Source organism: Neopelma chrysocephalum, unplaced genomic scaffold, assembly GCF_003984885.1.
Source record: "Neopelma chrysocephalum unplaced genomic scaffold, ASM398488v2 Primary Assembly neopelma1_89, whole genome shotgun sequence".
NCBI classification, from domain to species: domain Eukaryota; kingdom Metazoa; phylum Chordata; class Aves; order Passeriformes; family Pipridae; genus Neopelma; species Neopelma chrysocephalum.
The window spans coordinates 174,670-187,896 of record NW_020897751.1 but is presented as its reverse complement, the minus strand read 5'-3'; the positions used below and the strand labels follow the sequence as shown (position 1 = coordinate 187,896).

At 57.7% G+C, this 13,227-nt stretch overlaps 2 protein-coding genes across 2 annotated transcripts in view; both read right to left on the bottom strand.

Annotated features, from left to right (window-relative positions):
* Positions 1 to 2,967: 2,967 nt before the first annotated feature.
* On the bottom strand, positions 2,968 to 4,471 carry DDIT4 (DNA damage inducible transcript 4). The gene is made up of 2 exons (XM_027692901.1): positions 4,321 to 4,471; positions 2,968 to 4,112 (listed from the first exon to the last, which is right to left on the bottom strand). Exons 1-2 carry the CDS (start codon positions 4,415 to 4,417, stop codon positions 3,631 to 3,633), a joined length of 579 nt encoding a protein of 192 aa, XP_027548702.1. The 5' UTR covers positions 4,418 to 4,471; the 3' UTR covers positions 2,968 to 3,630.
* A 5,056-nt stretch (positions 4,472 to 9,527) lies between these two features.
* Positions 9,528 to 13,227, bottom strand: part of ANAPC16 (anaphase promoting complex subunit 16) — a 6,837-nt gene continuing 3,137 nt past the window's right edge. The window contains exons 3-4 of the mRNA XM_027692902.1: positions 11,977 to 12,051; positions 9,528 to 10,270 (exon numbers count right to left, since the gene is read on the bottom strand). Coding sequence (XP_027548703.1) covers positions 10,155 to 10,270; positions 11,977 to 12,051 — 191 coding nt within the window. The 3' untranslated portion in view covers positions 9,528 to 10,154. The remainder of the gene's footprint in view (positions 10,271 to 11,976; positions 12,052 to 13,227) is intronic.

Below are 13,227 nucleotides of genomic sequence, written 5' to 3'. Positions count from 1 at the left end.
TTCTGAAAGCAGTTCTGCTGGGGGGACCAGGGCAGCCCTGGGCCCTGTGCTGTGTCTCCATCACTGCCAGGCAGCACCGGCGGGAGGGTGCCCGAGGTCAGGAGCCACCCCTTGGAAGCAAAGCTGGCACAAGCAGAGCTGCCTCCCACGGGATAAACTGGATGATTTTAATTTTGTTCTGCTGCTCTTCAGTTCCATCTGTGTCTGAAGACATTTCCAGTGAGAACTGTCCCCCCGGCACGCTCGGGGAGTGAATCAGAGGCTGGGCAGCTCCCAGGTGGGGTGGCAGAGGTGGTTTTATCCCGTTGTCCGTAGGAAGCCACTCGCTCTGTCTGCAGCTGTTAATTTGTTTTGTGAAATCTCACCCTCCCACTGGCCACAAGCCCTGTTACCCCACAGCCAACCGTGGCTTGGACCTGATTTTAAGGGGGTTTTGATTTTAATCCTTTTTTTTTTTTTAAATGACTCTTCCACCTTCAGCAGGAAGTGGGTGGAAGTTCAGCATTTGGAAATGGCGCTTGATAGAGGCACAGGGATGATGGGGACGGGGTTGAAGGAGAATCCCGCTCGCGGAAGGAGCTGGATGTGCTGCCCGACGGCATTCCCTGCCCGGAGCCTGCCCGCCAAAACCTTGGGATTGGTCTGTTTTCCAGTAGATACCCACGGATCATAAGGAGCGAGAAGGCGTCGATCCCAGTGGATGCTCACAGAGGCTGTTATCTCTCAATTTAGAATTAATTATACAATTGTACATCTATAAATAAATGTTTATAATGTGAAAGGCTCTGGCTGTGTTGGTGTCCTGCAGCTCCTCACTCCAGCTCCTCGTTGTATTCACACAGGCAGGCAGTGGATGGAATTTGGGTTCATTGCCATCCCAGAAAACCCCTGTGCTGGGGGGGGCTTCCCCTTCCCTGGGATGGGAGAGGGATGGAGAAGAGGTGGTGCCCCTGTGGGTCCCTCCGTGCCACATTCCCAGCAGTGGTGAGTCAGCCCCTGGGGAGTCTGGCATGGCTGCAACCAGGCACGTTCATGGCCCAGTTTTTGGGGTGGTTTTGCTAAGTTTTGGGTCCAGAGCAATGGGAGACGCTCTGAATTTCAGTGTGTTTTTGTCCTTCCTCACCTGCAGGTGATTTGGGCTGCCCATCAGCTCATTAGCCCAAGCTTTTAATTGGAGCAGCTGCCAAAGATCGGGAGGCAACAAAGGCAGGTACTCTGGGAGCAGTGTCCTCTGGCAGGCAGGTAGGGAGCAAACTCCACTTCTCACTGTAATTTCTGGTAGCAAAACATGAGGGTTTAGCATTACTGTGGGATTTAAATCCTCATTTGCCTTACTGCTGCTTGTGTCCCCAAAATCTCCCTTTTCCCACCGCTGTGCTGGCACCTGGGATCCCCAGGCTGATGCTGGTGCCACAAATAGCTCCACTGATGCCTCCTCGGTCCCAAAATATCCCTTTGCCTACCCCCCTGCCATGGGAGACACTTAATCCAGCCTGGCTGGAAGCTCCTGGCACCTTCCAGAGAGCAGCCAAACCCCAGGGACCTTGCTATGCCCCCAAATTTCCCATGGAAAGGCCGTTTTGCCATAAATAAGACCAAAACTTCACCTTCACAGCTGGGGCTGAGACAATGGGGTGTTTTCTGAACAGAGGGTTTTGCTGGGCACCCCCCAGCAAAGAGGGTGTCCCATTGCTTTGTGTTCACTTTTGGGAGTTTTGGTGGATTTTACTGTTTTCTTGGCATGATGATTTTAAAAAACAGGCTGCAGAGTCCCCTGTCTTCCCTTGGAGTGGCTGGTAGGGGACAAGTGGGGGTCACGCTGCTGCTGGAAGCACAGGAGGCACAGGGCCACCCCCCTCCATGTGCTTAGGAGCTTGATATTTAAAAATACACGTATTTATGGGCTATATTTATCTCTCCAAGTCTCAATGTGCCTCGGCAGGGGATGACTGCACAGCCCGGTCACTGCGCCATAAATCATCCCAGGAGCAACACACTGCCCTGGCAGTGCCAAAACCTGCTCCTCTCGCAGCTTTGCCAAAAAAACTTGGGGTTTGGACTTCCTTTTCCACCCCCCCGGGGATGGATTTGTGCTGGATGGTCCCACGGGGTGCTGCCTGACCCCAGCAGGGGGATGCCCCTCATGTGAGGGGGGGATGCTCTGGCACGTGACCCTTTGAGAAATGTTCCAGAGCCCCCCCCTTTGCCCAATGTGGGTGTGCAAAGGTCTGTTTCCAGCTGTGCCACCCTGACTGCTCCTGGGTGGTATTTACACCAGTGAGAAACGCTCCAGTTGTGGGTTGTCCGTGTCAAATCCAAGTTTTTTTCCATGAGAAGTCACTGTTTGTCCACAGGGGGATAAAACAAAACAAAAAAACTCCAGCAACTCAAAACCTGAGCCAGAACAAACTCGTATGTGAATGGAAACGGTGTTTCAGGCTGGTTCTATCCCCCCACACCTTCCTCGGGGAGGGCTCCTCGTTTGCCAAGTGACTTAATCACCCTTGAGTGAAAGCCTTTTCCCCCCGAGGCCTCTAATTGCAGGTTTGTGTGATTGGTCTGAGCTTGGCAGTGCGGTTGGGGTTGGGGTATGCTCGTTCCTGGCAGGTGTGACCCTCCCCTCAGTCACAATTTTAGCCAGTTCTCCTGGTTTTCGGCCCAGATTTTCCCCCATGGCTCCCAGGGGAGGAGCAGCAGCTCGTGGCTGGGATGCTGGGGTGTTCCTCCCCAGGCATGAGCAGGCACTGGGCTGGCTCAGGGCCCTGACTCAGCCCCCCCTGAGTCACAGCCCCGTGGCTGCAATTAGGAGTGGGCGCACCGGGATTCCCCACCATTCCCAAAACCTCCAGCTCCCACCACAGGGGCTGCCCTGCCAAGGGAAAGCCTTCCCGAGGGTGCCAGCGGGGATTTCAGAGCAGGGGTTGCATCATCCCCTCCCCGGACCAGACTGACAACAGGGAGACGGTGGGTTATCAATCAAGACAACTTTTATTAGAAAAGTAAAAAACCACCCCACACGATTTGCATAGGAATTGTCGCACTTGAACATCAAGTGTATGAGTGTAAACTGTAACCAATGAAGGCCCACACAGTGTCGGGGCCGGGGGTCCTGCCCTCCGGCCCCGCGGCACCTCACGTGCCCCTCTCCCACCGCTCTCGTGATCAAAGACACGGCGCAATTCCAGAGCCCCCTCCCGCCCGGCTGCCGGGGAGGGGGTTTGTCTTTGATCCAGACCCACGGCTCAGCCATCACTCGCTCCCCCCCGCCCCCCGAAACCCCACTGATTACAATCCTCGTTACAAAAGAAGAGCCCCACGATCGATCGGCCGTCAGGAGAGCGGCCGCCCCCCCCGGCAGCCCCGCTGCCGCCTCCGGGAGCGCAGTCACCGGGATCAGCCCGGGATCATCCCACAGTCATCGACAGCGCGAAGCGACCTCCGCCCGGGTCCCGGTCCGCTCCACGTCAGGGATGTCCCGGCATAGGCAGGGCCCCACGGGGACCTCCACCTGCCCAAACTACTTCCACCTACAGCCCTACTCCAGCCTAACCTAAACTACAGCGGCTGCCCCGAGCCGCCCAACGCTCCGACCGGCTCTTCCAAAGCACTCGGGAAGCGGGGCCCGGCCCGTCAGCACTCCTCGATGAGCAGCTGCTCGGAGCTGTACAGCTTCTTCTTGATCACCCTGAAGCCCGTGCTCAGCTTCAGCGGCGCGAAGGCCGGTCCCGAGGCGAACAGTCCCTGGATCTTGGGCCAGAGGCGGGAGTCCAGCCGGAGCACCAGGGTGAGCTGGAAGGTGGGCACCACGGCGGGGTCCACGGCGATGTGCCCCACGTCGTGGCAGGCCTTGCCGTGCTCCACGCACAGGTCGAGGAGGGCCCCGCGCAGCCCGCAGGGTTCGCTGCGCGCCAGGCGCTGCAGCTCCGCCCGCACCTGCGCCAGGAGCTGCGCCGGCATCAGCAGCCGGGAACAGCGCTTGGAGCCCAGCGGGGCCCGGCCCAACGTGGCCTGCACCACGTCCATCAGGTTAGAGCACAGCAGCTCGTCCTCGGGGTCGTGCAGCAGCTCCAGGTCCAGGTCCGGCAGCGACACCCCCTCGGCGTACTCGGCATCTGCGGGAGGAACGGAGGCAGGTCAGCGCCGGGCAACACCCACCTGGGGGGCTCGGGATAGAACACGCGTGGGCTGGGGGAAACACCGATCCCAGGGGCTTGGGGGCGTAACAGGGTCTCGGCACGGCACTGCCACCCCCCTTAGGGACACTCAGTGATTCTCCCCCCGTTCCTCGGAGAAACCTCCGGTTAGGGAGCCCGCACTCACCTCCCTCCGAGCCAGAGGCGCTGCCCAGCGACTCGCAGTCGGAGGTCTCCAGGCGGCCCCGCTCGCCGCCCGCCAGCCGCTCCCACAGCCCGGGCATGGTTTCGGATGTGGATATGGACACAGACGGCACCGACCCTGTCCCGGCTCTGCCGCCGCTCTGCCCGCACTGTCCGTGCCCGCCCCTTATATCGGGGCGGCACGAGCGTCCCCGCCCCCCGCCCCGCGCCCGCCAATGGGAGCGCGGGGCACGTCCGCCGCGTCTCTCCTGCCCGGTGACAGCGGGAGGCCACGCCCCCTCCCCGCTCGGCCACGCCTCCGCTCCCGACCCCGCCCCCCTCCGCGCCAGGCCACGCCCCCTCCCCGGCGGCCCCGGGCGCTGCAAACGGGACCCGCGGTTGCATCAGGGGGTCGGGCGGGTCCCCCCCGTGCCCCGCACACCCCAGGGCCCGGGCACCGCCCCTGGGCACCCCCTCAGCGCCCAGACTCACCCCCGCGCCCCCGGGGCCGGCCCCGTGCCAGCACCGCCTGGGCGCACGGCCCGCTGGGGAGGGGGACACACGCCATGTCCCCCCGACCCTCCCTGCTCTGGGACATCGGGGGTTTCCCTATGGCTTGGGTTTGAGCCGCCTCGTTTTCTAGGCGGTGGTTGCGTGGTGCCACCGGCGCGGGCGGATCCTGCTGCCCCGGCATGGGATTGGGGCTGAGCCCCCTGCCCTGAAGCGGGAGTGATCCCGGTGTCCCATTAGCCCTGGAGCGGGAGTGATCCCGGTGTCCCATTAGCTGGCGTTGTCCTGGCTTCTTAAGGGAATAAGGGATGTTGGAGCGAGACAGGGTTGAAGATCGAGGGGGGCGAGGGCAAGGCACGGCCAGGCTGGGATGGGCTTTTGCTCAGTGCCAGGCTGGGGAGAATCCCCATCTTCCTTCCCTCGTGGCTCCTAAAACCGGGACGAGCCCCCGCCATCCCGCAAGCCCTCCGCCCTGCGAGTGTGTCCCCCGCCCCCCGGTCCGTGCGTGCCCGGCCCCGCGTACGTGACCTTCCCCAAGCCAGACCCCGAGGAGCTCAGGCAGCCGAACTGGCGATAAAGGGCTTTGTTTGTCCTCCCGCTGCGCTGCCCGCGGCTTTATCGGAGGGGCTGAGCACACTCTGCAGTCACCCCAGGACCTATCTTGGGTCCTGTCCTTCCCGAGCCGAGATTGATAACAGCCCGGCAGTAAACACAGTGCAGAAAGTGCCCGGCGGCGAGGGGGACAGGACCCCCTCCGTGGTGACCCCCTGCCCAAAGGGTGCGGGGCAGCGGGTGCTGGGGGGTCTGGGCACCCCACCAGCAGCTGCTTTTTAGGGCTCGAAGCTTGAATCCATCGCCCTTTTGGGAGTGGGGAGCATCCCAGGGAGCAGAGGGGCTGTGTGGGGAGCTGGGAACAAGTCCAGGCTCCCGCCTGCAGCTTGCAGAGCCACTGCTCGGCTTTTGGGAATAAAAGATGAGCAGCTTCCAACCCCAGCTGTTAGAAATACACCCCGATATTTGCACACTCACGCTCAGAAACGGCTGGATGGTGCTTAGGATCCTGTTTTTCACAAAATGTACCTCGTGGGTTTATTTGTCCCCACAACCACTAAGTCGGTACAAATGTTGGCTGGGTGAGGCTGAAAATAGATGAGGAACTGCTGGTTTTGGGGTCAAAACAGGGGGAAAATGGCAAATAAACAAAAAAGAAGTAAAGGACCAGAGGGAAGACGCCTTGCTAAAAATAAGCTGGAATTCTGGAGCCAAGCATAAATATTTTTCTTTCTTTGCCATAGCATCTCCTGGTAGGCAGGGGAGCAGGCAGCTCTGGTGTGATGGCAAGTTTTAAAGGGAAATGTAGTTTTTGATCCCTGCAATAAAATAATCCCAACATAAGTCCGTGCACTTCGGCTGGGAAGGGAGAGGATGTGGGGCTGGCAGCTCCTTCTCCTCCCCAAAAGAGGCTGAGATCCAGGCTGCTCCACCTCAGCCGAGCCTCGAGGAATGGTTTTGGGCTGGAAAGCAAAGTTTAGTTAGCTCCAGTGTAGCTAATCCCTGAGCTTCCCCTCCCCAGGTCCTGCTGCTGGCTCAAACCCAGCATGGTTTTTGTGGAGGAGCAGTGTGTCTTCCCCCTGACCTGCTGGCCTTTCCGGGAGAACAGAGAGGGATCTAAACTCTCCGGACAGGCTGTTCCCAGGCGGCTGTGCCTTGTGGGATGCCCTTCCGTGTTGAGATTTGCTGGATCATTCCGAGCTCCAGCCTGGCTGGCTTTGCAAAGGGTTAAGCCGGAGCCGGGGGGAGCGGCTGGCAGTGGGGAGGGTCCTGGGCTGGGCCCCTGCCCGGGATGTGCTGAGCTCAGCGGTTTTGCAGGGCTGCAGGGGGAGGGGGCTGGAGAGGAGGAGGAGGAGGAAGGGAGGAGATGCATTGAGGGGCTCAGCGAGTGCCTTGGTGCACGTCGGGTACAAACTGTGCCCCACGTACGGTGGGGGGTGAATTCCTGCCCCACAAGGTGCTGCCACTGCCTGCGGTGTAGTTGTTTGTTCCCGGCAGCTCCGTGGCCCAAAAAGCTGCTTTTAGGTAGATTTGCACATTATTTTGTCCCTCGGGGTCGGCGCAGAGGCCACTGTGATCCTCCGTGTCCAAGCATTCCCGTGGGGAATGTAACAGAGGGGCTGAGGCTGCCGTTTTTGGGGTGTCCCCTCGGTGCCTCCTGGGTGGGTGTCCTTCGCACCCTCTCTGGCCCTGTCCTCGCTCACAGGGTCCCCGATTGTGGCAGGGGGTGGGGGGCACACGAGGGGTGACCCTGTGCACGCTCTGTGCCCGTGGCCAGGTGTGACAGGTGAGCTGTGGCTGCGTGGGACGCGGCGGCAGGTCCCGGCGTGCCGCCGGCCGGGCAGGTCCCTGCCACAGCCAAACCTCCCGGGCCCGTCTCTCGCCCCCGGGACAAGCAGCTGCAGGAGCCGGGCGGAGAGGAACAAGGAACGTGCATCCAGGAGGGCGGTGGACAGGTTTTTGGCAGCTGAGATGCCGAGTTGGCACCGCAGATTTGCGGGGGGGGGGGGCTCTGAAACTCATCTCCCCTTGGGTGCTTCTGGGGGAGAAGACGGGGGATGGTGTTTCGGGGGTGCTGCCCCGCTCTGCTGCACCCTGGATGCTGGAGGGGCCCTCCCGGGCGGGCTCCTTGCCCGGGCAGCGGGGCGAGCGCGTGCCTTGGCGCCGTGGCCGGGCTGGGGCCGTGGCCAGCGGTGCGAGGAGCCGGGGAGGGGAGGTGTGAGCGGGGCCGGTACACAACGTTCTGCCTCGAGCACCCACAGGAAAACCAACCAGCCGCCCTGAACGAGGCTCTTTGTTCGGCTTTTTTTTTTTTTTTTATTCTCCCTCCCCTGCATCAACTTTTTCTGGCAGCTGACGGGTTCCCTTCCCCCCCTGCGCTCCGTGCTCAGCTGCGGCCTCCGAACAGCCCCCGAGAGCCCCGGGGTGAGGGGGCAACGGGGCTCCCAAACCTCGAGGAGGGATATTTACGGCCGGCGCTGCCCCACTGATCTGCAAAGCAGGAAACAGGCTGGGGAGTTTCCAGCTGCCAGGGCAAAGCTGGGTTTGGAGGAGGGGGAGAGCGGAGGGGTTTTGCCAGGACGGTGCAGCGATGCCTCCAGCTCTCCCTGCCTTACATAAAGTGTTTACTGAGCGGGAGGAGGGAACGGCCAACAACATGTTTGTGCATTCGTAGTACTGTACAGGGTGAACTTTTCACTTCCTCTCAATAGCTCTCACACATGTGTCTATTTTGGTGCTGGGCACACATACAAACACACCATGTACAGCACGGAGCCGGGGACGTTCCCTGCTCCTGCTCTGTCCCAGCACAAAGAGCGGCTGGAAAACAAGGAATGGGAGGAGGGCGAGGGGGATAAATCTCAGCCCCGCCGTGTTCTGGATGTGTACAGGGAGGTCTGGGCACTGCCTGGGCACTGCATCCCGTGGGCAGCGCCGCAGGCACCGAGCCCCCAGCGCAGGCACCGAGCCCCCAGCGTTCCCAGAGGGCTGGTGGAGTGGAAAAGTTTTCCAAGTCGAGCAGTAGAAAGGAAGGGCTCTTTCTGGGTCTGATTACGCCGGGTTCAGCAAGTGGGGGGTTTGGGGATCTGCTGTTCTGTTCCCAAACCCCACACAAAATACAGGGCGGGTATTTTTGGCAGGCTTGGCCAAGGTACATTTAGGTGGCTGGAGTAAGCAGGATTAAAAATAGATAATACCAAACAAAAAAGCTGATGATTGAAACGCTCCCTTCTTTCCCAAGCAGGCCCATCTGGGATGGGGTTTTGATCCCGCCTGCCGTCACGTTTAAAGCGATCCTGGCCACGGACCCGCTGACTGTGCAGGAGGCCCCCGCAGAGCAGGGGCTGGCAGCCCTCCAAGGCTGGGGAGGAGGTTTTCCGGGCTGGGGCCGGGGCCGGGACACGTCTCAGCTGAGCCGCAGCCGTCCGTGGGAACGCCCCTACACCGCTCCAGGAACCTCGCCGTGAATTTCCACGGAGCTGGAGCTCGGGCTTCACCAGCAGTGTGGGGCTCTGGATCACCCAAATCTCTGACACTGGAACTGATTTATTAACAGCAACAAACACAGAAGGTGGCTGTGTACTTTTCCCCCTTAGTTTTGGCTCACTGCTGGTGATCCAGCTAAAATGGGGAGAGTTTCCAATTAATCTGTTTCAATCCAGATGTGGCTGGACTGAAATAGTGAGTAAAAAATACAATCATCTAGTAAATAAGATGTTGAAAATGGAAGACTTAGGCATCTGGAGCAGTAAATCATATAATTGCTTGCATACGGTGCTGCTCCTACCCCCTGCTGGCCAGCAGAGCCGTGGGGTGAAGGCTCTCATCCATGGAAAATCATGTTGAAACGGTTATGCCGGAACATGGAAATCCAGTTCCCTCCAGGAACAGAAGTGAAGTACAACCGAAAAACAAGATGATTAAAATGGATGGATTTAAATAAGGGGTTTGTGCTGCTGGCAGAGCTAAACCAAGATTAAAATCTGATTTAAATCAATCCACTTTTGAGCGTGAGTTCCTCTCAAACTGAACTTCACTTGACCATCACGACAGCCCAGCTGCCTCCGAGCTTCATTAAACCTCTGCCTACCTCCTGAACAGCTGATTGTTTCCCTCATCAGACCCTCCCCCATCAGATAAACTGTTTCAAAGAGAGAATTATTTTATTGTCACAGAGAAATTTAATACAGAACAAAGAGGAAAAAGATTCAGAGTGTTAAAGAAAGAGCAGTGTCCTTCCTTACCAGCGCTACTAGAGAAATGGTGATGGAGAGGGAACAGCTTCGGAGTTACTGCCTGGCACCTCACCTGACCTGGGACAGTTCCTGCCCTGTCCATCCCTCAGAACAAGGGCTGGGGCTCAGGAGTGTTTTTGGCAGGGTGTCATTTGCTGCAGAGCACAGACAGGGGTTTCCCCAGTCACCCGGAGCTCCGGCCGTGTGCCAGCGCAGGGCCAGGCCGAGTTACTGGGTCGCCCTCCCCGCGGCCACACTGTCAGTGTGCCCTCCTCTGTCAATAATACAGTGACTCTCCGAGAGCTGCACAGCTGATCCTGCCTTCTAAGTTACAGAGCCTGAGCCCTGCCAGCCTGTCAGAGTGAGGACTTACAGAATCCAGTCATTTCTGTTTATTGGCAGCTTTACGGGGGATCCCCGCTCTCAAACAGAGCCCCGCCGTGCCGATGCAGCTGTCAGCATCTCATGGATGGGGGGGGTTTGGAAGCCAGGCCAGGGAATGTTTTTCTTCTGCTCCCTGACAGCAGCAATCCAGACACACTCAGGCCGAGGAAGGAGTGAATCCCAGGAGCTGCTCTATTGGCTTGTACCTCCACTCATCTGCCTCCAGCTCCTCCACCAGACCGGCTAGTTTTTCCATCCTTGCGACTTGTTGATCTGCGAGTTCAAAGGTAACTGTGGTTTGCAATGGCAGTGCAATTAAACCTTTCAATTAGATGCAAATTCCCAGCTGTCAGTGGGGAGCAGGGTGGAATAAAACCCACCGAGCCCATTTGAATCCAAACCCCCCTGTGCAAAAGGCGAGGAGAAAGCAGGGACAGGCTTTTCTGCCCCGGTGTGTATTTACCCATCCCTGCCCGTGCCGTGTACATTCAAGTCCTAACAGGGAAACACAAGGCCCATTAGTGTACAGGGGTGAAAACAGGATGGAGCTCATTTCTTTAGCATAAATATTTATAGTGCAGAAGAACAGAGAAGTTCAGAGGGCTTGGTCAGCCCACGGGAGAGCTGGGAGCAGCACAAAGAACTCCTGGCTTTAATGAAGGTCCTCGGAGGAGGACCTGGGTGAGTGTGGCAGAAAGGCTCTGCAATCAGATCCTGCTAACAAGATGAAGGTCTGTCCCTGGGGATCCCCAAGACAACACGTTCCTCTTAGGTTTATCTATAACTGATTTGTGTGCTGGGTACATGGGCTCCATTTTCAGTTAAATTATCTGCAGTGGTGCAGAGATGGGAATTATCTCTTCTCCTGGCTCTGCTGAAAGTGTAACAGTGTGCTGTAAACTCACTGCAGCCTCTTGGAGAGACGGCCCAGGACTAGAGAGAGGTGTAACATAAACTGTGCATGATTTATGCTGACTGCAGCACTGGGTGCTTTGGAGAGGGACTGTTCTCACTCCACCTCTGCAACAGAGTGCTTTTGGGAACTGTCAAACAAACAAGCCAAAAAATGATGACCTTGATCTTTTCCTTTAAGCCCTACACCTTTCTTACAAAGAGAAAACAGGGAGGTGCTCTGCAAACCAGTTTCCAAGGCTGGTCTTTGTCGGGGTGCCAGGCTGTGCAGCAGCCCCCGGTAGCTACAGCCACAACAGAGCTGTGGAAACAAGGGCTCAGAAGTTCAGCTTGGCTTTTTGGTTCATAAATAGAGGATCACGGCCTTGCAAGCTGCTGCACGCCCTCAGACCACCTCCTGACAACCGGAGGAGGACAGGAAACCTCCACGGCCTGAGACAACAGGTGGAAGTACCATTTGAGCTGACAAGAGGTGGGGACAGAAAGGATGTGACCCTGCAGCAGCAGGCAGGATCTGGTGCTGAGCTCTGCTCTGAGAACCCAAGCTGGGTGCAGTCAAGCCCATCCTTTGGTTACAGGGCGAAGGGCCCAGGAGGGAAACAGAGGTTCAAAGAAGACGTAAGGCTGTTCCCTGGGGAGGCAGGGAGTGGAGTCAGCCCCGTCACACCACGCCACGCCAGGCACCTCCTGAGCACCTCTGGGAACCTTGCTTGACCCTGCCGGTGCCACGAGGGCTCAGCTGAGAAACAAAGGTGGAATGGAGCGTCTCTTTGCCCCGGGCCAGAGAGACACTCAGTGCCGGGCTGAGAGATCAGAGCGTGGGTGTTTCCTGCCCATCACCTCCTCCTCTGGCCTCACCTCCCGCACAGGCAGCACCACGGACAAACAAGCTTTGGGAGGCAGGGCCTGTTCCCACCCAGGCTCTGCGGGCTCCTTTGCATAGGGCTTGCAAAAGGACTCGGGGGGTGGCCTGACTTAGCGTTCGTGGTGCTTTCTTGTGGTTGGCACCCGAGAGCAGGTCAGGCTTCTCCCCTGCCCCCTTCCCCGCCGCAGCAGACGGTGCTCACCGTGCTTCACCTGCTTCAGCGTCGACGCCACCTGGAAGCTGAAGACAGACTCACAGAGGAACCTCTCGGAGCCATCTGCAAGCAGCAAAAAGAGGTGGTTGAACCCCAGAGTCAAGGCTGAGCAGCGTTCACTGAGTGCTGCCGACCTTCCACTTTCACTTTGGAGGTGTGGGTTTGCCCCCTGCACAGGGCTCTGGCTGGTTCCTGGTGCCACCTGGGGCACATCCCGGCTGGAATTCTGCTACATCCCCCCTGACAAGCAATTTTAGCCCATTTTTAAATAGAAGGTAAGCTAAGGAGAAGCCGGGTAATGTTATGGCAGTCTTGGATTCCCTCAGGGCTCAGACGCTTGTGTCCTTAGAATGCTCTGAGATCTCTCACAGGCTCAGACCATAACCCTGCATAAAGAATTTCAAATAATGTGTATCTTGCCATCCAAGTCAGTAATTTATCACACAAGTGACTCAGAAATAAAGCAATCTGGAAAAACATAGCTAATTGTGTGCCAAGTACTGACACAGTTTATACTGCTTCCTTCTGAAAAAACCCAAAATACCTAAAGGTCTATTTAAAAACAAGAGAGATAGTTAAAGTAACAACAGAAATCAGTCAGTCAGTGGGGATTTTTGAAGAGGAAACTGGTATGCAGCTCCCCCACTGGACCTGCCTGACGAAAGAATGAGTGTATCACCTTTTGTGTCAGAAATTAAAAAGCAAACCTAAAGCTTCCTGAAACAGGGACAGTGTTTGGCTGTTGCTGCCACCCAGAGCAGATGAACTGCTGTTTTCCTGGTAAAGAGGTCAGCCCAAAGCACAATCAATTAAAAGCCCTGTGCCATAATGACATGGAGAGAAGCAATTTCAAAGACTAAGGGTAGAGCAAAACTCTGGAAAAATCTAATCCAAAGCTGAACCACAGGGAAGAGCTGGAGATTCACTGTGCTCAGAGCACCTCTTGCAAGAGCTGAAATGCTGTGTTGGTGCTGCCCCAAACATATCCTTCCCTTTCCAGGGAGCAGGATCAGGGCAGGGATTGTTCCCCTGTGCTGGCACTGCTGAGGGACCTCGAGGGCTGGGCCCAGTGCTGGGCCCTCAACAGGAGAGACCTGGAGGGGCTGGAGCGTGTGCAGGGAAGGGAATGGAGCTGGGAAGGGGCTGGAGCAGCAGGAGGGGCTGAGGGAGCTGGGGGGGCTCAGCCTGGAGCAAAGGAGGCTCAGGGGGGACCTTCTGGCTCTGCAAGTCCCTGACAGG